Raw genomic sequence first — 26302 nt, 5'->3', positions numbered from 1 at the left:
AATGAGTTCATCTTGACATCTTTATTCCTGCCCTGCTGCACATTTGCCATTTTGTTAGAGTAAATACATCTTAAATAGTTAAAAGAGTTGATATTTTCACAATCAAACTTCCAAACCCACATCCTCTCTCGCTCGTTCACACTACAGTTTTACAAGGGAAAAGCAAAAGCCCTTTTTGGTTTCAGTCCTTGGGCAAAACCTCCCAATGTCCATGTTTTTGTCCACAAAAGTCTCCCCTCCCTTCAGACATGATTACTGGAGGCCTGCTGGTCTTGTATTCCTCTTGATGACAACTGATGTCCAGTTTCTAAGAGTTTACCTTTAGATGTGTGCCCATAACTGCCGGTCAATCAGAGCACATCGAGTATAGACAGACGAGGGACATTGTGTGAGATTCAGAATATAACGGCCAACTATAGTTCAGACAACTGTACAGTTCACATCTTCTATCACCAGAGGTCCACTTGATAAACAAGTTACATAGGTCGGATTTGTTTAACGTTACACAGTAGATCACTATGGGGACAAAGATCCACGTTCGGTTATTTATTTTTCAAGGTACAGATTCTTTACTTTATGGTTATGGAGTGCCCTATACTAATAGAACACATAATATTCTTTTCAGTTTTAAGACCCCAAAAACAACAAATTGAGAATAAAACCACAGAAGACCAACATCATCCCAGTCTCTGAATCCCTCAGAGCTCCAGAATATAATTTGTGGTCCACACACCGCAGTAGAGGTGTTCCACCCAGACAGAGCCAGAAGAGGTGTAGTGGCTGTTGTCGGAGGTAACGGTCAAGCCTGTGTGCAGTGTCAGTGTCTTCATCAACAGACCCCCTCCATCCCCTGGATCCAACATATGAAGGGTAGCAACCCAGTAAAGGTGAGAGGATCTTGGGGAGTAGTGTCTGACTGCAGGGCCCTCTCATGACGGGGGAGCAGGTCAAGAAATCTCTTACATGCCAACTGGTGTAATTGTGTTCAGGCAAGACGGGGGTAATTCAGAAGAGTGTTTGTTGGAGGGCAGTTCCTGGAAAACCACATACAAGAGCACGTACTGTACATATACTAAGGAACGCCACTCACATGTATGATAGCAGCAAAAAGTATTGGTGAAATTATTATTAATATTATTTTCCAATGTTAAGGTCTATCTTCTAGGCAAGAGGTCAAGGTGTTGGCTTTGCTTTGACTGAAGTCTAATGAGGCATCACAATGTACTACTGGGTCACTGTGGCTGAACTGTGGGTGTAAGTACCTTCAAAAACAGGAGGGAGAAATAAAAAGAAAGCAGCCTTTTTACACTTTTTTTTTTTTTTAAACAGTTTGGACTAAAAACACAAAAATCATCAGCTACTCAGACAGGGCAAGCTGTACAGAATCTCATCTGGTTGGTGTGTTTCAGAGTTAGTTTTTCCTCATGTCTGTTTGTAGAGGGAAAGATCAACAAATGCCAGAAGGAACACATCTCCAATCGCCACCAATCATTCACAACAAGTTATCCACAGAGGAAAGCAGACACAGACCACCACAGAAGCACCTGCTTCAGGCAAACTTACTACTCTAAAAGGCATGAAGTACTAGCTAACAAATAATAAGGCAAGTTAAACAGGACCAAGCAGTGTTGATTTGTATCGGCAACCCTATGCTGTGGTTAGTGTTGTAGAGAGCACAAAAGCTAGTAGGCCTACCTACACCATTCAATATCTGGACATATCTGGATAAGAGCATCTGCTAAATGACTAAAATGTGTAATATTGAGAAATATCAAAAGAGAACCCCTAAAATGAAGAATGTTTTCCGCTGACTTTTCTTGCAAATAAAGTTGGCTCGTACATTACTAGCTTGAATCAAATGATCTTCTCAGGGAACCAAAGGTCCAACTGAGGAGGCAGTAGCGAGTAGAATGAGAGAGAAGGTTATTTTATGTGGTCAAAACAGTTTTATCCCACATATTACCAGTAATTTAAGGCAGGTCTTGTGCATTAAAATCTGTGAAATTGAAATTCTGGCGTTCCATCTTATGTTCCAGGATCAAAAGGTGAGACATTTCTGGACATTCCCGTTTCCTGAGCCTTAAAACACAGTGAGGACCGATACTTGCTATCTAGAAATGTCAAACTATACTAAACACCATACAGTTGTCTAAGCAAAGGAATAGGAAAGAAATGAATGCCACCGGTGTCTTAAAATAGCACTTAATCTCAAAGGGTATTTTGTTCCACTTCCCTGAAAGGCTGTGCAAGAAGAATCATTCACTGCATAACCACCCCATGGTAAATAATGGCACTGCATGGACCAAGGAATGATGTTAGTCTCCCATCCTTCCAACCATTCAGCCAAACCTTGAAGGCAACAGCAAGTAAAACTTCACTTATGTACCCCTCCCTTCTCCACCCAAAAAATACAAGCAAATAATAAATAGGCATGAGAGAGAGATGGTTTATTCCCAATTCTTAAACCTAGACAGTAAACATTCCTATTGCACCAGAACCTACAATATCTAGTCCTATATTACTCCACGAAGAGAACCCTTTAGCACACTCACACATGTGCACGAACATGTCTGTGAGGGGGAAGGCAATGGCACTCTGGGAAAATGAGTCCATCCATCTGTCTGATCCACAGCCCTGCCCACATAAGGACCCAAATAAGGACTTCCTCACGGTGACAGGTCTTAAAATGGCTACAGCCCATCACACAAAATAAACATCCTGGCTTACCTTACAACGCCGAGCATGATCACCTTCAAATCACAAAAAAGCCACATAAAAAAAAAAACGTGTTTTAAGAAGAAAAGAAAGTTCGGTTTGACAGCTAGACTAACCAAAAAAATTAAATAAAAAAAGGACCATTCCTATGTGGCGTGTCTTTTGTCATGCTCCGTCCCCATACTTGTGTCCGTAATAATGAGGTTACTGCAGAGCCCCTCTAGAGAGGAACAAGGAGGCTGGGGGGAGGTTAAATTAGGGATGGGGATATAGGCTACTACTGTCCAGTCTTTTCGGGGGGTCAAATGTAAAATCAGGGTTTTGAGGTATGAGAAGGTGGTGGTGAGGGGGACTCACCAGGGATTGGTGACATCCCCCTTTAAGACCAGTGTTGAGACTGTAAAACAATAACTTAGCAGGAACTCATTGGAGCTGCCGAGCATGATCACTGGTGAGAAACAGTTATTAGTGGTGTTGCTCTGGCAGACATGGACTCAAAGAGGGGACAGACAGACAGCCTAGTCTAGTCTAGCACGGCCTGGCAGGGGCAAGATCCCCCTCTCCTCTATGGTACACAGTCAGCCTGGTGGTGCATCCGCTTGCTCTGCTTTTCTTTGACTGTCCTCTTTAGTTTCAAAGTTTGTTGTTGTTTCATCCTCCACCGTCAGTCTTTAAGTCCATGCTGCCACTACGCGCCATAGGTCCACTCCTCACCCCGAACTGGTGAGCTGTGGGAGAAAAAGAGAAATGATTAAGATATTGTGTAAGGATTCAGTGTCTCTTTGCTGTGAACGATGTTGTTGATTATGCTTGCGATGAAGTTGGTAGCGTTTCTGAATGACCTCCATCACGACACCACACAGCGGCAGCTCATGCAGTCCTGTCCACTCTCGTCCGGAGGGTTGAGCTTCCTCAGCTTGTGCTGCCTGATCTCTCTCACTAGTGTGTAGAAGGCGTCCTCTACCCCCTGCAAAACACACACACAGTCAGAACAATCTGCAAAAAGGTGGGCATTACATATTTACAAGGTCGTAAATTTGATGGCCATCAACAACATAACTTTGTGTATTTGTAGAAAATGTTCCCAGCACCGCACACACACACATATACATTGCATTGAGGGACCCTCACTGCTCTGTGTGTGTAAGCGTACCTGTCGTGTCTTGGCCGAGGTCTCGATGTAGGGAATTCCGTAGCTGCGGGCCAGTTCCTGTGCTTGCCGTGTGTCCACAGTACGCGATGGAAGGTCACATTTATTACCCACCAGCACCATGGGCACGTCGTCAGAGTCCTTCACGCGCTTGATCTGTTCCCTATAGGAAGAAAAACACTGGTCAGTTCCCTACCTGGTTTAACCCGTTTCTACTGAAATGAGGACCGTACTCAACATTACATGGGCCTTAAACCACAGGAACTACCAGTAGAAAAACTTTAGTAGAGTCGTAAGCACTTGCAGCTATGGAAAACACAATGTAATTGCCTGTACACATACCCAGTGATACAGTGGTGAAAATAGGTGGGTAAACTCTGATCACGGTGAAAAAAGTAACCCTCCCTATACTTTCAATGCATTTTTCCACAAAAGGTGGGTAAAACTGTCAAGCAAAAACAAAAAAGGTGTGTAAACATTGTTTACCCTCCACTACACCAAGGTTATTATAGTAAACTGAAACGAATCATGAAAAAACTATTTAGTAAACTTAAATAAAATAATTAACAAAACACTGAACTGAAACTATTATCTTTGACTCCAAAACAAATTAAAATGAAATAAAATCTAATGGGGGGGCTTTCAAGATACTGAATCTGGCAAGTTAATACAGCCAGGAGATGGTGATGTTTCAAATAGGCCTAGCTTGTGCATCACTATCACCTAGCTAAAATGGGAAAATTGGCAAGGTATCTAGCTCGATTCTTCTTACATGTACTACTAAAGTTAAAAAGCATTGGATTGGTGTAAGCCTGGATGAGAGAGAGTTTTTTTTCACCAGTCTCAGCGCTATTCCTTTTAAATCCAAGTCACATTGAGATTGACTTTATGAATTAAACCTAACCTATAGCCTGACCCATTACCGAAAGTATTCAGACCCCTTGACTTTTTCCACATTTTGTTACTTTACCGCCTTATTCTAAAATGGATTAAATAAATACATACCCTACACACAATACCCCATAATGACAAAAAGAAAACAGGTTTGTAGAAATTTTTGCTAAATAAAAATAAATACCTTATTCACATAAGTATTCAGACCCTTTGCTATGAGACTCGAAATTGAGCTCAGGTGCATTCTGTTTCCATTGAACATCCTTGAGATGTTTCTACAACTTGATTGGGGTCCACCTATGGTAAATTCAATTGATTGGACATTATTTGGAAAGGCACACACCTGTCTATATAAGGTCCCACAGTTGACAGTGCATGTCAGAGCAAAAACCAAGCCATGAGGTCAAAGGAAATGTCCGTAGAGCTCCGAGACAGGATTGTGTCGATGCACAGATCTGGGGAAGGGTACCAAAACATTTCTGCAGCATTGAAGGTCCCCAAGAACACAGTTGCCTCCATCATTCTTAAATGGAACCACCAAGACTCTTCCTAGAGCTGGCCGCCCGGCCAAACTGAGAAATCAGGGGAGAAGGGCTTTGGTCAGGGAGGTGACCAAGAACCCAATGGTCACTGACAGAGCTCTAGAATTCTTCTGTGGATATGGGAGAACCTTCCAGAAGGACAACCATCTCTGCAGCACTCCACCAATCAGGCCTTTATGGGAGAGTGGCCAGATGGAAGCCACTCCTCAGTAAAAGGCACATGACAGCCCGCTTGGAGTTTGCCAAAAGGCACCTAAAGGACTCTCAGACCATGAGAAACAAGATTCTCTGGTCTGGTGAAACCAAGATTGAACTCTTTGGCCTGAATGCCAAGCATCACGTCTGGAGGAAACCTGGCACCATCCCTACGGTGAAGCGTGGTGGTGGCAGCATCATGCTGTGGGGATGTTTTTCAGTGGCAGGGAGACTAGTCAGGATCGAGGCAAAGATGAACGGAGCAAAATACAGACAGATCCTTAATGAAAACCTGCTCCAGAGCACTCAGGATCTCAGACAGGACAACGACCCTAAGCACACAGCCAAGACAACGCAGGAGTGGCTTCGGGACAAGTCTTTGAATGTCCTTGAGTGGCCCAGCCAGAGCCCGGACTTGAACCTGATCCAACATCTTTGGAGAGACCTGAAAATAGCTGTGCAGCGACGCTCCCCATCCAACCTGACAGAGCTTGAGAGGATCTGCAGAGAAGAATGAGAGAAACTCCCCAAATACAGGTGTGCCAAGCTTGTAGCAAGAATACTCAAGACTGTAATCGCTGCCAAAGGTGCTTCAACAAATTACTGAGTAAAGGGTCTGAATACTTATGTAAATGTGATATTTCCATTTTTTATTTGTAATAAATTAGCAAAAACTTCTAAAAACCTGTTTTCGCTTTGTCATTATGGGGTATTGTGTGTAGATTGATGAGGGGGAAAAAACAATTTAATAAATTTTAGAATAAGGCTGTAGGGTCTGAATAATTTCCAAAGGCACTGTATTACTGCCCCTCAGTTGCAAGAAGGGACATCCCAAAAAACTATACAGTACAAACGGTTCCTAGCCTCCCTCACATGCTTTCTGTCCCCAACACTAAAACAAAACAACGAAATAGAAATATTGCTATACAACTACAACTAAATAAAAACTAGCAAATCAGGTCTATAAACTAATGGAAACTCAAATTAATTTCAAATAAAAATTGGAAAATGAATATAAATAAAAACGAATATAAAAACATATAACTATAATAAGCTTGCTCTGCATATATCCACCTGTTACAACATAATTCCACAACTAATGCATTATGTAAAGTGTTGGCACGATCAACTCCCAATGAAGGAGCCGAGTGTTCATGGGTCATTTCACCCTTCTGTCTTAGGATCCTACCTCCCTCTCCTTTTCTCCATAAACAACACCACAGTCAGACACTCAAGGGGCTGTAGGACCCAGAGAAGCGGGCTGTAGGACCCAGAGGAGCAGGCTGTGCTGCACTGCTGGAGGAGGGATGGAGGTGGACGGCAGGCAGGCAGGCAGGCAGCAAACAGCATGACCTCATCTCTCCAGCAGCCATCTAGCCAGCAGGCCAGGGGAGTGTGAGTGTGTGAGGGGAGTGGGTCAGATCTATCCATCAGCTCAGCTCAATACATATCCTCAGCTCGTGCCACCTTTCAACTCTCTCTCTGTCTGGAGCTCAGCACAGTCACAAGCAGGACAGCTAACCGGGTGGATGATTTCTAGCGGTGGCGTTCCAGGTTGTCTTTTTCTGCAGTCGTGCCTGGCACGCACATGCCCAATGTCTATGGCTGTGCATCTGAGGAGATGGATGGGAAGGCAGCCAACAGAATGAGCTAATCACTTAAGCAAGCATCCAGTCAGATGCCTGCGTGAGGAGACTGGGTCAGATCTATACATCACCCCCTCAATTCACCTTCATCACCTATCAGTACACACAATAGCCAATGCAAGCCCAGCAACTGATCTATAGTCTGTTTGATTTGTAGATTAGTGACTCTGCATAGCGCTTTGCCCAGGTTGGTCCCCTGTATAGTGCAGGCCAGATGGAGGGCAACAGGCAAGCCATGCCAATCCCACTGCTGGCAGCCTGGCACACCTCGAATATTAGAGCTGGAGTTAACACAGAGGGACAACAAGCTGCCCTCCCTCTGTCTATCAGATGAACAATACATCTTAAAAAAAAACCTGACCAGGGTAACTCAGTAGTCCTCTATTCTGGCCTGGGATCTGGGATGTTGAGTATTATTACAGGATTGAGTGTCTGTCCATCTTTAGACAGTGATGTGGTGTCATTAACAGAGTGCTTTGGAGCCTGGCACCCCAGGTGGTCAGGAGTAACACAGGGGGTAGACAAATGTGTTGCTTATCGTGTGGTTCTAATCTAAAACATGCTAATCATATGTTCCCCAAATATAACGTAACTTTCCTCATTACCAATAAAAACAAACAAGAGGTAGAGCGAAAGGTAGAGAGAATGAGAGAGACCAGGAGTGGGGAGATGGAAAGAGAGGAGGCAGAATAGATTATCATCATCTCCATCTGGAATTCTTGCCTCACTCCCTCCATGTCCTTGGGAGTGTTCCTCCTCTGCGCTACTCTCCTCTGGTCTAATTGAGTCAGGATCGATTTCATTGGCAACGTGCTGTAATCACTCCAGTCGGAAGGCTAAGCTTTAGCTGTGTTAAATGCTAAGACATGACATCACCTAGCTAGCTACTGCAGAGAGCTTGCACACAAGACAGCCATGATCCCTCCCACCATCACATACAGCCCCCTGGCCAGTCACAGACACACACACACCTGTACTGGTGGATGTCCTCGAAGGACTTGGTGTTGTTGATTGCGAAGACACAGAGGAAGCCCTCCCCTGTCCTCATGTACTGGTCCCTCATGGCGCTGTACTCCTCCTGACCTGCAGTGTCCAGGATGTCCAGCAGACATGTCTCCCCGTCAATCACCACCTGCTTCCTGTATGAGTCCTGAAGCGGGGGGGGGGGGGACATCCTCCAGTTACACTGCTACAGACAGACTGCCTACGGATTCTCTACCCAAGTGTGCATTTGCCCACTCCTGCTTAAGGATTTACAAGAATTGGTTTGGTGTGTAAGGATGTGTGTAAGTTAAATTGGCCCACAGCCACAGTTACCTTTAACAAACTCAACCCCTGGTGCACTAAATTAACATACAAACAATATGTAGGCGTTCACTCACTGCTGTACAATGTAGAGAAAAACAGGGCAATTCAAGAGGGTGCTATGAAATTTATGTAAAAATGCATTTTTCTTTGCCCCATGTCATTATAAATTACACAGAATTAATCATTAGATTGTTCTCTACAATATTATAAACGTAATATACTTGTACTTGACAGTGTTGATTAAATAATAACGTTAATTTGCTGTGACCATTGCTAGTTTAGACTGTGCCGCTCTTAGTTGTATCTCTTCCATATTTGGCGTTGTGAGGTGGTATCATTTGGAGGCGTTTCCTCTGGTTGGACCAATCAAAATCAACTTGATACCTTCGTCATTTTCAGCTCCAGATTCTTGGCTTTCATTGCCTATAATAGAAATCAAACTACGTTGAGAGGGGCAGTTTCTATGGCGATTTAAAGGGAAAGACTCAGAAATACACAATGAAAACAGGAACAGATTGTCTTCGCGAAGGTTGGATACTGAAATTCAGTCTCTTAGCTTTGTAAATAAATATATATTTAGTCCCTATTTAGTTTTTTATTCAGCGGATTTCATTTAGAAAAAGACCATGTTTTCACGCACAAACCTGCAGCCACTAGTTAGCTTGTCAATTGAAGTTAGCGCCGTTAAGAGTTCTATTGCGCAGTGACCACTTTTTGATCACGCCTGTGATGACATTCCATTCACTCTAAACATGCTAAATTCTACATTTACATTTACATTTTTGTCATTTAGCAGACGCTCTTATCCAGAGCGACTTACAGGAGCAATTAGGGTTAAGTGCCTTGCTCAGGGGCACATCGACAGATTTTTCACCTAGTCGGCTCGGGGATTAGAACCAGCGACCTTTCGGTTACTGGCACAACGCTCTTACCCACTAAGCAACCTGCCGCCCATTCTCAGAGTAAATCTTCTGTAACATTGAACCATATATGGTAGAGACATGGGGTTTGGAATATCTCTTTTCTGACGGAATGCTCTATTGAACGGACACATTTGTATAAACCTTGAATGAATTAATCATTTTATGGGTGAACACCCTACAATCTGTAATGAATGCTCTAATGGAGTATAAGCTGAAATCCATTGATGAGTGTTCAATATACTAACCATTTACACACATCTCTTGACTAGGCTTAAAGCATGAGTCTGGGACCTGATTGATAGTCTCTCTCACACGCAGGCAAGCACACACACACACACGTGGAGTGTGCTGGTTGATATCTATGCTAAATCCCCATGCTGTGTGACTGGCCAGAGAAGAGATAGTGGTATCAAAGGGGCAGAGTAGCAGGGCCAATGTTTAGCGTCCCAACACACAGACACAAACATGTGGTGCAGGGCCTTTGTGTGCTAGTGCATAGGGGCCAGGAATGCACACACACAAAAAGGACATTGTCTGGCCAGAGGCAGGCGTGGTGAGAAAGAGAGCGAGAGAAGAGAAAGCACAGACAGACTCGCGCTCTCCTGTTCTCTCGCCGTCTCTAAAAATCTCTTATAGTGAACTGAGAGGAACTAAAAAAGGAGTAGCGGTGGAGTAAGAAATTGAAACTTTAAAAAAATGATTTTGGAGAATTGAACTGATAGTGAGTAGCCTGTTTGGTAATGACATTCGGTAGTTAACAGTGGTCTCTCCAGTGAGCCAGTAGTCACACTAGCCTACTCTACTCTGTTCACTACAGATCAGGGGAGGGGCCACATCCACATGACATCAACCACAGTGATCAGCTGCAGATGTGGACAGAAGTTCTGGACACGCGTGCACACACGCACACACTCACACAGTACATACCTCTATGGTGGGGTCGTATTCATCCACAAAGTGGTTCTGGATGAGCTGGATGGTGAGTGCACTCTTCCCCACACCTCCAGCCCCCACCACCACCAACTTGTATTCAGTCATCCTCACTGCTCCCCACACACACTGCTGTGAGAGAGGAGAGAGCAGCAGAGAGAGGGCGAGAGGGAAGAGAAAGGTTAACACATTTGATGTATATTCATTGGCACGTGTTCTGTCTGACATTAGCTTCCCTTAACCCCTACCTCACTACTCTGTTTACCACCACCTCTGCCCAGAGGTGAGATGTTTGTGTGTAGGGCGGCTGAGGTTAAGACCCCCTTAGAGGAATGTCACAAATGTGCTGAAGGTACTCAATGTTCCAATCCGCTCCCACACAACACGAGAGAGAGGGGAGAGGGGTTTGACACTGAGTGCTCCTCATTGATGCCTACCTCACAATCGGAAGCCTCATGTTTTTTATACAGCGTAGAGGCGCTGTTTCTTTGAAAGCCTTTATGTAGCCCATGCAGCACGTGAGCAGAGCATTTGAATAGCCCCTCAATGACAGCTGAGTATGATGCTTCTTCTGGTTACTGATAGGCATGCGCCCATCAAGAAACTGACTGTTAGAACTGCCAAATTCACCCATGGATAGATGAATTGAAACTGTATGGCTGAGAGGGATGAGGCAAAGGGAATAGCAAATAAGTCTGACAACATAGCAGACTGGCAAACATACAGTAAATTGAGAAATCACGGAACTAAAAAAGAAGAAGAAACTATACTATGGAACAAAGATAATTGATATAAAGAATGATAATAAAAAGCTCTGGAGTACTTTAAGTGAAATTCCAGGCAAAAAGGCAAACTTGTCTCCATCAGTCATGAGGCAAATGGCTTTTTCATAACAAAACCCTTTGATATTGCCAACCCCTTTAATAACTTTGTTGTTGACAAGATTAGCAAATTTAGGCATGACATACAAACAACAAATGCTGAGCCTTCATATTAATGCATAACGGACCAAATAATGAAAGACAAACACTGTAGTTTTGAGTTCCGCAAAGTGGGTGTGGAAGAAGTGAAAACCACCTGGTACCAACAACCTGGATGGTAAATTGCAGAGGTTGGTAGCAGAATACATTGTGACTCCTGTTTGCCACATCTTGAATTTAATCCTAGAAGACAGAGGGAGGCAAAGATCATTCCACTTCCCAAGAATAGCAGAGCACCTTTTAAATGGTTAGAACAGCCGACCAATCATCCTGTTACAAGAGCTTAGCAAACTTTAGGAAAAAATGGTGTTTGATCAAATACAAAGTTATTTTACAGAAAACAAATTAACAGACTTTCAGCATGCTTATAGGGAAGGGCACTCAACATGCTCAGCACTGACACAAATGACTGATGACTGGCTGAAAGAAATTGATAGTAAGAAGATTGTGGGAGCTATTTTGTTACTTTAGTGCAGCTTTAGTGGTCTCTTCCCTGTGCAAACAAGGGCATTCAAGAGAATGTTGTAGGCCTTCTTCAGTTCCTCCGATTGCCGAAAACTAATGTTGTTAAATCCAATGTGAGTGACAATGGTGCCAATATTAGAGTAGTTGGCTAGAACTGTGGGCAGGAGGAAGTTGATATCTTGGACACGGGCGCCTGGGTGACAGTGGACCTTGGTCGGCCCACAGGCCAAAAATCACTCACCATCGAGCTGCCCACGACGACGGTGGTCGTGATGGAATCCAATAGGGAAGGAAGAGGGGGAACATAACGGGCCTGCCTCGGGCAGGGGGGAGGAGGTGTGCTTCGACTCACCGCACATGTACCAGTAGCAGCAGATGGCATCGGAATCCTCTGGGAGATGGTGGAGGGCCCAAGACCTTGTTTCCTTTGGTCAGCGCCCCTGGACGGTTGCTGGCTGTTGGTGTACTCCCAGGATCAGAGCGGACTCCCGGGGCCGGTATGTCAGCCTCCAGCAGGGCAAAGCTGTTTAATAGCTGGATCTGATCTTCTAGGATATATGGAGACGACCAGACTGCCTCCCACCCAACCTCCTTCACCTTGCCAGTGTCCAGTCTCCCACTGGCTGCGGAGTTGAACTTACCATCTGTCCAGTGGATTGGAGCATGTCAGTACCGCCCGACTCATCGACCCCTTGGCTGTAGGAGGCATTCAGAACTGAAATTCTGTGTGCCTGGGCTGCAACAAAGTACTTAGAAAGCACATCTTGTTTTTCCCACAGCTGAGCTAGCAGCCAGAGAATCTCTTCCCAAAGCTGCTTGATGATGATACATTTGGAACAGACCAAGAGTTTATGTTAATATATCAGTTCCACCTTATTTTCCTCCTCTTGCGTAGATCTCTCGCACCTGGCGCCATTTGACTCCAGCACTGCTAGCGTTAACTTGCTCTGTAAGCATGATGGCTAACTGCTAACTATTTTATTTTATTTTTGCAGGAATCCAGGACACAAACTTGCGGTTCCAGCTGAAAAAGCTAACCGCGTCGCGGAATCTGTAGCTATCAGAACTTCCAATGGTTAAATATGTTGTTGTTGACATGATTGAAAACAATTTAATGAAAATAATTTCATAAAACCAACCAACCGAGTGTAGACAGTACACTGATCTGTTGCGTGCTCTGATGACGTCTGTTGCGTGATGCGTGAGACTGCAGTTATGTTGTACAAACGGTCATCTTGGCTGGTTTTGCTTGCAAATACTTTTAATTTGATTACGAATATTTTAATATTGTTCTAGTGTACCGCAGGGCAGCCGGCTAGGGCCATTATTGTTTTCTGTTTTTACTAATGACCTTCCACTGACCTTGAATAAAGCAGGTGTGTGTATGTACGCTGACAACTCAACAGTATACACGTCGGCTGCAACAGTAAAATAACTGACACCCTTAACATAGAGCTCCAGTCAGTTTTAGAATGGGTAACTTGCAATAGGCTGGTGCTAAATATAAACAAAACATTTAAAGCATTGTTTTTGTTACAAATCACTCGCTCTACCTCATTTTGATCGATTATTGAATAATGTGGTGATTGAGCAAGTTGAAGAGACTAAACTGCTGGGTGTAACCCTAGATAGCAAGCCGTCATGGTTAAAACATATAGACTCAATGGTTACTAAAATGAGAAGAGGTCAGTCCATGATAGGACATTGCTTTGCCTTCTTGACATCTGTCGACCAGACTGGTCCTACAGGCCTTAGTTTTGTCACACCTGGCCTACTTCCCAGCTGTGTGGTCATGTGCAGCAAAGAGGGACATAGGGAGAGATTGAGTGCATCACAAATTGGTCTTTGTGCGAGGTGTTGATATGTTGAAGGTACCGAACTGCCTGTTCAAGCACTTGGCACACAGTTCGGACACTAATCGACATGCAATCAGAGGTCTCTTCACAGTCCCCAGGTCCAGAACAGAGACTGAGAAACGCACAGTATTAAATAGAGCCATGACTACATGGAACTCTGCCATCCCAGTTAACTCAAGATAGCAATAAAAACAGAGAAAAACAGAAAATAACACCTTAATACACCATTATTCTGTATTGTAATTTGCACTGTATTACGTATTTGACCTAGATATTGTCTGTATGTATGAATATGTAGGCTGTGTGAGACATTTAAAATGTATGTAGTTCTGTCCTTGAGCTGTTGTTGTCTATTCATGTTCTGTATTATATAATGTTTCATATTTTGTGTGGACCCCAGCAGGGACGTCACAGAACATCCAGGGCTCAGCTCTGAAGTCCTTGGGCTGACTCCGGGAAAGGGGGATTTGATCCCTGCGCGACCGAAATGAAGCACCCCGCACTCTTTGCCTCGCAGGCTAGCAGTGAACATTTTGCAGAAACATAACACTATGTTGCATATCTCACTGCTTTCTCCCATGCACTGTGCTCTTCTGATGCCAAATAATCAACACTTCTTAATATTAATTCAATGGGTTGTGGTCAGTAAACCCATTTAATAATATTTATACAAATATATTAGCAAGTACACATTACAAGTGCATAACTATATTGTAATTTTCCATTATTTTGTTGCAATGTTTTCATTAACCATGTCCAATATTTGATTGGCAATAAAAAAAAAAGCCTCATGTTGATGTTGGTCACATTACAGCTAACTAATGTGAGCTAGTCATGCTGCGCGCACTGTGCAGTTCCAAAACCATCCAAAGGGTGTCAGCCTAGACCACAAAATAATGTTTTGCATGAAATAATGTTCTAGTTACGTGCAATATAGCAGGATTGGGATTTTAGGCTGCCATTCTTTGCGTAAACTCACATTAGCAGTAGGCTTGTATTAACTGTAGAGTGGAGGGAGGGGGGTAGAGCAGGGTAAAAGACTCTGGGCTGAGACAAAATAACTCTGGCCTAAAGCCCCAAAAGCCGAGGGTCTGGTGATGGAAGAGGAAGAGTAGCTGCTGCTTTCGCAGTGGCGAATAGGGATCCTAATAAAAAACAAATTCTCGACGCATTGAATGGACAACAACGTATGCGAAAAATCTAACTAGCATCCATAATTTCTCTGCTGTGTTCCATAGAAAATAGATAGATATCTGCACACCATGTTGAGTGTACTTTGTGGCACTGCAGCAGTGATAGCCATTGGGGTCAGTGAGTTCAGAGGAGAGGACAGAGAAGGGGAAGTCAGAGGGTTTTAGGACTCCCAGGTGTGCCTCTAGTTGCCCCCCCTCAGTGGTTGGGTCCGGCACAGCAATTACACAGGGCTGCCCTGCCCATAAATCAGGGGCTCTCATTAAACAACCTGGGCTGTATTCATTAGTGCAAAACGTAGCTAAATGTTTTGCAACGGAAAACGCTTTTCAACAAAAACGAGCACTTGTTATTGGACAAGTTCCTGTCTGCTTCCATATACAGTTGAAGTCGGAAGTTTACATACACCTTAGCCAAATACATTTAAACTCAGTTTTTCACAATTCCTGACATTTAATCCTAGTAAAAGGTCCCTGTCTTAGGTCAGTTAGGAACATCACTTTACTATTATTCTGACATTTCACATTCTTAAAATAGAGAGAATTATTTATTTCAGCTTTTATTTATTTCATCAAATTCCCAGTGGGTCAGAAGTTTACATACACTCAATTAGTATTTGGTAGCATTGCCTTTAAATTGTTTAACTTCGGTCAAACGTTTCAGGTAGCCTTCCACAAGCTTCCCACAATAAGTTGTGTGAATTTTGGCCCATTCCTCCTGACAGAGCTGGTGTAACTGAGTCAGGTTTGTAGGCCTCCTTGCTTGCACACGCTTTTTCAGTTCTGCCCACAAATGTTCTATAGGATTGAGGTCAGGGCTTTGTGATGGCCACTCAAATACCTTGACTTTGTTGTCCTTAAGCCATTTTTCTACAACTTTGGAAGTATGCTTGGGGTCATTGTCCATTTGGAATACCCATTTGTGACCAAGCTTTAACTTCCTGACTGATGTCTTGAGATGTTGCTTCAATATATCCACATAATTTTCCTTCCTCATGATGCCATCTATTTTGTGAAGTGCGCCAGTCCCTCCTGCAGCAAAGCACCCCCACAGCATGATGCTGCCACCCCTGTGCTTCACAGTTGGGATGGTGGTCTTCGGCTTGCAAGAACATAACGATGGTCATTATGGCCAAACAGTTCTATTTTTGTTTCATCAGACCAGAGGACATTTCTCCAAAAAGTACGATCTTTGTCCCCATGTGCAGTTACGAAGCGTTGTCTGGCTTTTTTATGGCGGTTTTGGAGCAGTGGCTTCTTCCTTGCTGAGTGGCCTTTCAGGTTATGTCGATATAGGACTAGTTTTACTATGGATATAGATACTTTTGTACCCGTTTCCTCCAGCATCTTCACAAGGTCCTTTGCTGTTGTTCTGGGATTGATTTTCACTTTTGGCACCAAAGTACATTCATCTCTAGGAGACAGAACGCCTCTCCTTCCTGAGCGGTATGACGGCTGGGTGGTCCCATGGTGTTTATACTTGCGTACTATTGTTTGTACAGATGAACATGGTACCAAACGTGGTTTGGAAATAGCTCCCAAGGATGAACCAGACTTGTGGAGGTCTACAAAAAAATTTCTGAGGTCTTGGCTGATTTCTTTTGATTTTCCCATGATGTCAAGCAAAGATGCACTGAGTTTAAAGGTAGTCCTTGAAATACATCCACAGGTACACCTCCAATTGACTTAAATGACGTCAAATAGCCTATCAGAAGCTTCTAAAGCCATGACATCATTTTCTGGAATTTTCCAAACGGTTTAGAAGGCACAGTTAACTTAGTGTATGTAAACTTCTGACCCACTGGAATTGTGATACAGTGAATTATAAAAGTTAAATAATCTGTCTGTAAACAATTGTTGGAAAAATTACTTGTGTCATGCACAAAGTAGATGTCCTAACCGACTTGCCAAAACTATAGTTTGTTAACAAGACATTTGTGGAGTGGTTCAAAAACGAGTTTTAATGACTCCAACCTAAGTGTATGTAAACTTCCGACTTCAACTGTATGTCTCCTAGTGAATATGAATCCAGTTGGACCAGGCCTTGTTCTCTTCCAGAACACATCCTTTCCTCATGTCATCCCATCACTGATCTGACATGACTGGAAAGAGAGGGACTCAAATCAACACACAGGCAGTCTGTGGGAATCCTTTAGAATGCATCCTTCAGCCTGTTTTGACCACTGATCTGAGTGGGACAGAACATGACAGGTGAGAGCTATATGGTGGAAATCTACCGTATCCAATCCATTCACCAATCAGTGATCATGAAGGAGAGGAGGCGAGGAGAGGGAGGGAGCAATGTAAGAATACTGAGACCCAGACACAGTGAGGTGTTGAGTTGAATGGTATGTACACATCCAGACTCTCACTGCAACAGATGGCAGAATGGAGAGTGTATGAGAGAGATTCAGAGATAACCATGGACACTAAGTTATTCCAACAGATCATCAGATATGAATGTAGCCTAGATAACACAGAGGACATACTAGTGATGGTATTGCTCCATGTGTCACAACACAGTCAGTGTGTCTCCTAAACCTACAGAACAGTGTCAGACTACAGTGGTTCACTCATAGGATGTCAGTGCCCTAAAACAAAAACAGCTAACAGAAAGCTATCAACTTGTAATTTTCCCATAAGATCTCAGCACATGCATCACAGGTGCAGCATCAGTAAACCTAGCCAACCAGTAGGCTTCTGATTTGACAGGGTAAAACCCCATACCCAAGTGAACTGTGTAGCGTAGCGTGGCTAAAAGAGACACCTAGCTAAAGTCCTGCCACTGTACTCCCTCTCCTCTCCTGGCTGACGGGCTGGGGCAGGGTCTCAACTGTCGAGTAAGCTGCACGCACGTACATGCGCACGCCGGGCAGTGAAATTCCAGAGGACATGAGTCAAACAGCAGCAGTGAGGAGTCATAAGGGCGATGTTGGTGGTATACACTCAGTAGCTTACCACCAGTCAGTTAGTAAATAATAATAAAATAATATGCCATTTAGCAGACGCTTTTATCCAAAGCGACTTACAGTCATGCGTGCATACATTTGTTTTGTGTATGGGTGGTCCCGGGTATCGAACCAACTACCTTGGCATTACAAGCGCCGTGCTCTACCAGCTGAGCTACAGAGGACCACGACATACATATCCTTCTCATGACCACTTCTCTATGGCAGGACAGGACAGTGATGAAGAGTCAGTGAAAAAGAGTCAGGACTATTCTTTGCCCCTGTAATTGATCATGACATGACAGGTTTATAGAAGAGCCTCCCTTGTCCAATATCTCTTAACTGAGATAAAATATATGGGCCAGCCAACCAACCAACCCACAGCAACCCAGTGTATGGATCTGCCGCACCCTTTATCTTCTACTGTACCCACACACAATGTTCATTCTAAGCTGCGCGCATGCGTGGCACAGCGAAGTACGAGACTGAACTTCACTCAACTTTCTAGAATTTACCACTTTAGTTAACACTATCAATGTTTCACTCTACTGTGGGAATTGTGCTCGAATCAACGCAATATTAGCCACTTTCAATGTAACATACCGAAACAAAAACAAACTATGGAAGACTTATTAGTATGCAAAACTAACTGTGCAAGAGATGTTCTTTTAGGCAGAGCGCATTGGAGTAGGGGTCTATTGCATTGACAGGCACGACTAAGGCTCTACACAGACCGGTACGCCATAACCAGTCAGAGCTGCAGTAGGCCTATATGCAAATAGCCATTGCCATATATGGATCTGTGCCATTCACTTTGAACTGGACTGTATTTAAAGCATTAGCGGTCGCGAGTAGATGCGCTTGTTCTGATATCAAAGCGAGAGCTGCATGTAGCCACCTGTGCACATTTGTTCATGTTGTTTGCTAATTAGTGAGTTATTAGAGCAGTTATAGCTAATTTCTTGTCAACAAGTGGTTGCTTCCTACAAGAGCACAAAATGTGTGCATTTCTAGCCATCTTTGAAAAGCTAGTCAAGTAAAGAGCTTTTGTATGTCTTAAAAGGGGCAGTGTTGCATTTTGAGACGGTCTTGAATAAGCTAAGTAGCCAATAGGCAGAGGGTAGCATAACTTGTCTGTTTCTCTCTAATAATGGTATGGGAATAATAATGCATTTTATTTTGTAGTGGTTTCTTGCATCAAACACCACATTTTCAGTCCCCTCGTTGTCTGAAGGACAAGTGGATAAACAGGTTAAAGTCAAGCCCTGCATGTTTTTTTCTAAAGTCTCTTGGAATGTAGGCTTACATTGACCACACATTTGCTGCTACTGACAGAACAGATATTTCCATTTTTAAATGTTATGGGATGCATTTTTCTCCATAGTTTTTTATGGTAGTCAACTCTGGTATGCCTACATTATGATCAAATAGCCACAGCAGCCTACTTGGCCACTGATACATTTTCACAATGTTCAAGTTTGCGCTCAGCAGACCTAAAATTTGCTCAGTGCCGGGAAAAATTAGAGGGAACATTGCCCACACAGACGACTTACTAACAAACAGACCCTGGATCTTCTACCGGATGTAAGCATACTACTCCTTTAGTACACTACAACCTTCTTGACCAAACAGCCACCTACCTCTTCACTGCTCTCAGAAATATACCCTGACCTGTATCCCCTATGACACACAGTCAAACACAGCATCCCCTATCCTACACTAACCTCCTGTCCTCCTCTAAAGTTTTAGCTCCACGAAGCCCTGTTACTCCTCATGTGCTCAAAAACTGTACACACACGCCCTGTGTACAGTACACACACAAACACATACGCCTACACAGGCGCTGCAGTGTTCCTAGAGGAGAGGAGTAACTAGTGACACCAACCTGGACAGATTGATGAGAGCAGGATACACACCATCAAAACCCCCACCCCATTTACAAGGCTAATGCAGTGGCAGGGAGTCAAAGGCAACAGACACACTCCAAGTAACTCCTATATTTGTCTCTGGTTGTGGTAGTGTATTAATACACCGTCATGCACCTCTGCCAGTCTAGAGCCCCTGTGTGTGTGTGTGTGTGTGTGTGTGTGTGTGTGTGTGTGTGTGTGTGTGTGTGTGTGTGTGTGAGAGAGAGAGAGACCAGGGTGCCTTGTTGATGAGTGGACTGTTGGGTCACTGATGTTAATGATTGAAGGAAGGCTTCTTGCTTGCTGACAGAGCAACTGCCCTCTGATCTGTTCTGCTCTGCTCCAAATCACTCAGGGCTTCTCCTGCATGGCTGTTCCAACAGGCTGTATACCAGACTGCCACAAGGTTTCATGGAAACAGGTAGCTCTCTAGATCGACTAGACCAACACCAATGTCAACACTCACAGGCTTGTGAAAACAACCCGATGCCTATAATTCTCTAACACTACAGGAAGAGATTACCACGACCTCTCAATCGTGTGGGTAAACATTTAGCTTCCTTCTTCCCTGTAAATTAATTCAGTTAAAAAAATACTGGGCATATACTAGTTAATACAGCAGCTGAGGTGGAGGTCTCTCTTGACTGAGCCTGGGCATGCCCTGGCCTACCGTAGTGTTATCTCCTGCAGCAGAAGGCTGTAACATCATCTTTTTTAAATGATACATTCTAAGTTCTAGAGGTCTGGCCCAGAGAGAAAAGCTGCAGCTTTGATTTATCCCTCTGAATAAACAGGGGAGATGACTTCTTGCACACAGGCCGTTGTTGCCTTTTCAACATGGAGATTTATAGTGGCAGTCAGATCATTCTTACTGGACTGTGTGTCCTGAAAGAAAGGTGGACACAACTACAGGGATGACATCATAAGAAAAGAGAGGCACAACCAATCAACAGAATGGACTGGGTGGGGTGGGCCTAGGGTTGGGCGATATCACAATCTCTCACATTTTTGACAGTATGGCGGTATTTTATGTTTCTGAATAATAAAAGTTCAAAATATGTTTTACGAGTAGTGCATGACCCTTGAATGGCAACAAATTAGTTCTAAGTGGTTTTAATGGGCTTTCTCCATTCTGATGGTTTTATACTCAACCAAACTAGAACAAAAACTGACAGTGAAGTAGTTCAATTTGTAGAACTTTTAATTTAGCACTGTATCAAAGAATCGTTATAGACGGGATTTGGATCCATACCTGTATACCGGTATTCACGATATATTGCCCAGTTCTAGGTGGGCCAATCAGGGAGACGGTAGAACATGAGTGACGATTACTCCTCCTCCCCTGTCCAAACCATCCCAGTCCCTTGGTGCTCCCCCTCTCCTCACCTGTTCCACCTCCCCCTTGACACTGCTGATCTCAATGACCCTGTAGAAAGACTCCCCAGTCTCCCCATCAATCAATACAGTTACAATTGGCACGTTCTAGGACATCTTTTTAATTATGCTGTGCATCTCAGAAGATAGATATACATCACATCAATGTGGTTCTTGAGATGGTTCCTCTGACAAAGCCATGGGCAGAAGAGAGTAGGAGCACTCTGAAAGAAAACCCCTAGGATTCCAGGGAGGGAAGCTAGTTTCTGTGGTGAAGAAGTGAAAGTGAAAGGCGTCAGGGTTCAACAGAAAGGAATGTTTTGAGACAACACATTGAGGTAACGCTTCAAACAACACCACCAAGTACAGTACATCGTTTCTACGCCGTATCATGGATGGTTGAATTATTATGAGAATAACAGTTAAACTCGCACATGTATGTCATATCATATGACATCAACTTGAGACGTGCCCACATTGGGAAGAGCCAATAGATGCAGTCTAGGCAGATTTGAATTGTATTGTTGTTGGTAAGAGGAGCTGTCTTTTACACACTCTTCTATGGGTGAGGGGAGACATAGCTGTGCTATTCACTGACAATCTAGACTGTCAGAGGCTGATTAATAATCCAGAGATTAATGTTTGATGCAGCCCTGCCTGCTGACTCCAGGACCACTTGTTGTCTGTAGGGATCAGTCCTGTGGTGTTTGTCTAGCTACTACCGAGGGAGGACACGATCACATGGGATGCACACACACGCGGCAGAGTTCTCCCTGTGGCAGTGCCCGCCATACCCTCTCCTCTCTTTCTGACTCTCAGTTTGGTAATTAGTGCCAGAGCACGTTGAGTCTCTCTCCACCAGTCTTAATTAACCCCTAAAGTGTAAACACACACACACACACACACTGCTACACTGCAGTCATACACAGTCTCCACAACCCCACCACTACAATACACACATAGTCTGGGTCTGGGATGGGCACAGTGCTGGTTATCTTTTTTTATTAATTCATTGATCCAGAATTCTAATATAACAGAGGTCAAGAATGGAGGAGTCAACCCCTAGTGTAAGCACTTTCGAAATGGTGACACGGATAGTATAGTCTAAATACTCGGTTTTCGGCCACAGCCCTGTCTGATGACCTACTCCACTAAATCTCTGTATGGCTGTGCCCTTTTGCTCAAGGAGCGGTACATGTACATGTGTAGGATTATATATAGCCCACGGCCACCTCGAGCTGTGGAAATTAACAGTTCCTTTTGAAACTCTAGAGCACTGCCTGGACCATGAGGATAATCTTACATGACATCTTACTGAGGGCGCAGGCTGGGAAACTGTTGAGCGTGAAAAACCCAGCAGCATTGCAGTTCTTTACACACTCAAACCGGTGCACCTGGCACCGACTACCATACCCCATTCAAAGGCACTTAAATATTTTGTCTTGCCAATTCACCCACTGAATGGCACACATACAAAATCCATTTCTCAATTGCCTCAAGGCTTAAAAACCCTTCTTTAACCTGTCTCCTCCCCTTCATCTACACTGATTTAAGTGGATTTAACAAGTGACATCAATAAGGCATCATAGTTTTCACCTGTCATGGAAAGAGCAGGTGTTCCTAATGTTTTGTACACTCAGTGTATACTGTACCTTCGGGTAGAACACAACTCATTGTATTCAGCATTGATTTGATAGTAGTATGCTACTCTTTGCCACACGTTTGAGTTTGAGGAGAGGTAGGCTACCTTTCCACCTGAATACACAAATAATTGTCCCGCTCTCGCCCCCACCCATCCTCTGTCGAGGATGAAGAACTTAGGAGCGGACCTCATGCGTCGCCACTCTCCACATGCAGCCCCCTCTCTCAACTAAAGCACTTAATAGGTTAAAGGATCCATATTGGCAGAGCCACAAATCCACTGCAGGGATAGATTTTTAATGGAGCGATGATGGTAAGGGAAACCTCTCTAGGGACGGATCACAATCGAACACTGAGAAACCATCATGGAGACTAGACCAAGCCCCCCCCCACACACACACACTTAATCTCTGTAAATGACATCTTCAGTGCACCATCACTACACGAGACTCAGCGGCAATGCTACAATACAATGTAGCCCAGCCTTGACACAATTCAGCATCAGAAAATCCATCCATTTACAAGATGAGGTAAATACCCAGGCCTTTAGGCCTAACCCCATTACATCCATGGCTCATCCAACAGAACACAATGTGAAGATAGAAGCCTGCACATCATGTGAATAGGATCACAGAACAAAACAGTTCAGTCAATCAACTAATCAAGATACTTGGAATCAAGATGTAGCATCTTCTCAGAAAGCAGGAAGGGTTGTAATGAGTGGGAGTGCTGTGCTCCCTCTGCTCTCCCCAATAGTGACACTGTGTGTAGAGGGAGAGAATAGAGGTGAGGGCCCTAGCTTCAAAACAGACATCAGCCTCTTAGCAAAATGTGAAATGTTTCCATTGGGTCATCCTTTCAGGTTGTTAACCAGGGATCAGGTGATGGAGCCAGGTGGGGAGATGAAAAGGACAGATGACCTCCACACTGAACACTGCCAACCTGACAGCCTCTGACACCTGTGGGCCACTGGCATGTAGGCTGTGCAGCGGGAGGGGCCCACTTAAGTTGCAGTGCCATCAACATAAAATGAGAACCAAAATAATAACTGATCAAGACATATGAGATGCATATATCGTTAACAGTCAGGTTTGTGACATTGACTAAGCATTTCATGGTCAGTAAATAAAGTGTGTGTTTTTGTGTATGTGTTTGTGTGTGTGAGAGAGAGAGATCAGGTGAGATGATTCATCAGACAACCCCCAACAAATCAGAGCCATCCCAGAGAGCATTTTGAGAGCTGCGTAAACAAAGGCCTTCCTGGACAAGGAAGATCCCAGCCAGAGTCCTCTGCGCTATAGTCCTCCCCAAGAACACAGGCTGAGAAGAGACCTGCAGACAAAACAGCTCACACACACACACACGATACAGCCAGGACCATCGGTGGACAAAGACAATCTCTATTCAGCTCCATGACAATAGAAAGCAACTGGGAGACCAACCATTGAATCCATTAGTAAACAATCCCCAACACAAAGCCACTCTGCCCAAGAATTAGAGGAGCCATGCCCCTCATGTAGCTTCAGCTACCCATTATCAAGTGTAACAAACCACCATCATGCCCTTTATGTGAATAGAACCCTTTCTAAATCTAAGAGTGTCCAAATCAATGGTTTATCTACCTTGAGTGTAAATCAGTAGAGACCTTTCATCAGCATGATTACTTTTTGTATGAAACGGTATCGTTCTCATGGGGTATTGTTGACGTGAATCATGCTTCATCATGAATCATGGTTTATTAGACCACTGATGTTGTTTTTTTTTGTTTTTTTTTTTGTTTTTTTGTCATTTAGCAGACGCTCTTATCCAGAGCGACTTACAGGAGCAATTAGGGTTAAGTGCCTTGCTCAAGGGCACATCAACAGATCTTTCACCTAGTAGGCTCGGGGATTAGAACCAGCGACCTTTCGGTTACTGGCACAATGCTCTTAACCACTAAGCTACCTGCCGCCCCCATGTTGTTTTGTCACACACTCATAATAGTCTACTGTATTACTAAGCACAGTCCCCTGTAGCTCAGTTGGTAGAGCATGGCGCTTGCAATGCCAGGGTTGTGGGTTCGTTTCCCACGGGGGGCCAGTATGAAAATGTATGCACTCACTAATTGTATGTCGCTCTGGATAAGAGCGTCTGCTAAATGACTAAAATGTAAATGGCCTATTCTGTATTATTACTTACTACTAGGCTACTGCATTACTAATAATCATGGTCATCATCATAACAAAACAAATAGATGAAGTTATCAAAACACCCAATGCCTGACAGTGGGTGAAACTGACCTGCAATGGAGGCATATAAAGACTGAAAATATATCGTGCTTTTAGGCTACATCATGGGTCATAGGTCTGTCTCTTGGTCAACACCGCATGTATGATGTCATAGCCCACTGAGTAGAAATTAGAGTCCTTGGCAGGCATAGGTAGCTAGAATAGCAATGTTGTTGAATTAGCTTTATATTTAGCCTTATGTGGGATATATAGTCTACCGGCAATACTGGTTCTCCCATGCTTTTTTTCCTTTTTAAACTTCAGGCTACTCAACAACAAAAAATCGCATGTTATTCCAAGCATCAGCTTCGAATGTAAGACATGCGACAGAAACTTCTGACGTTTTTGTCTGGTGAGCAGATACTAGTCGGCTGTCTCTAGCCTACAAATCAGCTATTCCTGGTCCTTGACCAAGCATATAGGCGTAGAATTGCGTTCTAAATCAAACGCCTAGTAATGAAATGCAACTTCCGCAGTGCTACAATTCGGTGTAGCCTACAAGACGGGGCGTCACCCTTGTCTGTGTGGTCTACAAGCTACAGCCGCTATCGCAGGGCGGCTGTTCGAGCGCTCATTGAATGGCCTGGACATACAAAATGGCAACAGTTTAACACTTGAATTTCTTGACAATGGCAATTAAAATCTTAGGGGGTTCATTTTCTAGTATGCCTTCCTTGGTTTAGTTTAGCCTATATATCAGCAGCAGATGATCCCCTGTCCGTTAAGTTTATGGGCCGACCTGGGGATTTAGCCTACGAACTAAATTCACTTAAACCTATATATGAGAAAATAATATACACAAACTGATTCTATAGGCCTACCAATATACCTATGTTTTGAGTCAATGATCACGCGAATAGCAGTTTGCCTGCCAAAACGTTAGGCTACACCTCCCAATGTTGTGCTTGCCAACGAAATTCAGCCTGATGTAGGCGTGAATAATGTCCTAAAAAAATTAAATAAAAAGTGCGCCGTAGCAGTGAACGAGCTACGAAACACTACTTTTGGTCCCCTGTATGGGTTCCCTGGACAAAGCACACACAACAACCTTGAGCGACAGTTCAAATAGCCTACATTTGTGTAATAGATGAAAAATGTGCACGCAATACTTACAAGCAGAGCTCTACCCAATAATCAGGAGCGCGACGTAGTCTACTGGAAACAATGTTTCAACTCAGTAGCTTCTGAGTGTTCCAAGAATAGAAATCCAAATGGTGGGTCCGTTTCCTCAACGAATGTCTCTCAACAGTGTTCGACAACAGAAATATATGTTATTATTCCAGAACTGATACTTTTCAGCCCAATTTTTAACGGCATTCGTTCAATGTTGTAAGCGAGGTTAAGTCACAGCGCACAATGTGCTTCGAAGAG

At 43.8% G+C, this 26302-nt stretch overlaps 1 protein-coding gene across 4 annotated transcripts; it reads right to left on the bottom strand.

Moving 5' to 3' along the window:
- Positions 1-26302, bottom strand: LOC311134678 (GTPase HRas-like). Of its 4 annotated transcripts, none has more exons than XM_084168426.1 (6): positions 26045-26302; positions 10301-10435; positions 8114-8292; positions 3869-4028; positions 3558-3682; positions 1-3443 (listed from the first exon to the last, which is right to left on the bottom strand). In XM_084168426.1, exons 2-5 carry the CDS (start codon positions 10409-10411, stop codon positions 3563-3565), a joined length of 570 nt encoding a protein of 189 aa, XP_084024552.1. In that variant the 5' UTR covers positions 10412-10435; positions 26045-26302; the 3' UTR covers positions 1-3443; positions 3558-3562. The 4 variants fall into 4 exon arrangements, with proteins under 4 accessions (XP_084024552.1, XP_084024554.1, XP_084024553.1 ...); XM_084168428.1 differs by having other exon boundaries at positions 10301-10432; positions 26045-26294; XM_084168427.1 differs by lacking the exon at positions 26045-26302 and adding an exon at positions 10741-20760.

This window comes from Coregonus lavaretus (genome assembly GCF_964263955.1).
Source record: "Coregonus lavaretus genome assembly, chromosome: 9".
NCBI lineage: Eukaryota > Metazoa > Chordata > Actinopteri > Salmoniformes > Salmonidae > Coregonus > Coregonus lavaretus.
Note: the sequence above shows the minus strand (reverse complement) of the source record. Positions and strands in the feature narration are given on the sequence as shown.

What these genes read in the sequence shown, in the direction of transcription:
- LOC311134678 (XM_084168426.1), bottom strand. Translation starts at nt 10,411, where the DNA reads ATGACTGAATACAAGTTGGTGGTGGTGGGGGCTGGAGGTGTGGGGAAG. An exon ending in AATACGACCCCACCATAGAG is followed by an intron (nt 8,293 to 10,300) that starts GTATGTACTGTG and finishes CCCCCGCTTCAG; the next exon opens with GACTCATACAGGAAGCAGGT. An exon ending in GAGGACATCCACCAGTACAG is followed by an intron (nt 4,029 to 8,113) that starts GTGTGTGTGTGT and finishes TTCTTCCTATAG; the next exon opens with GGAACAGATCAAGCGCGTGA.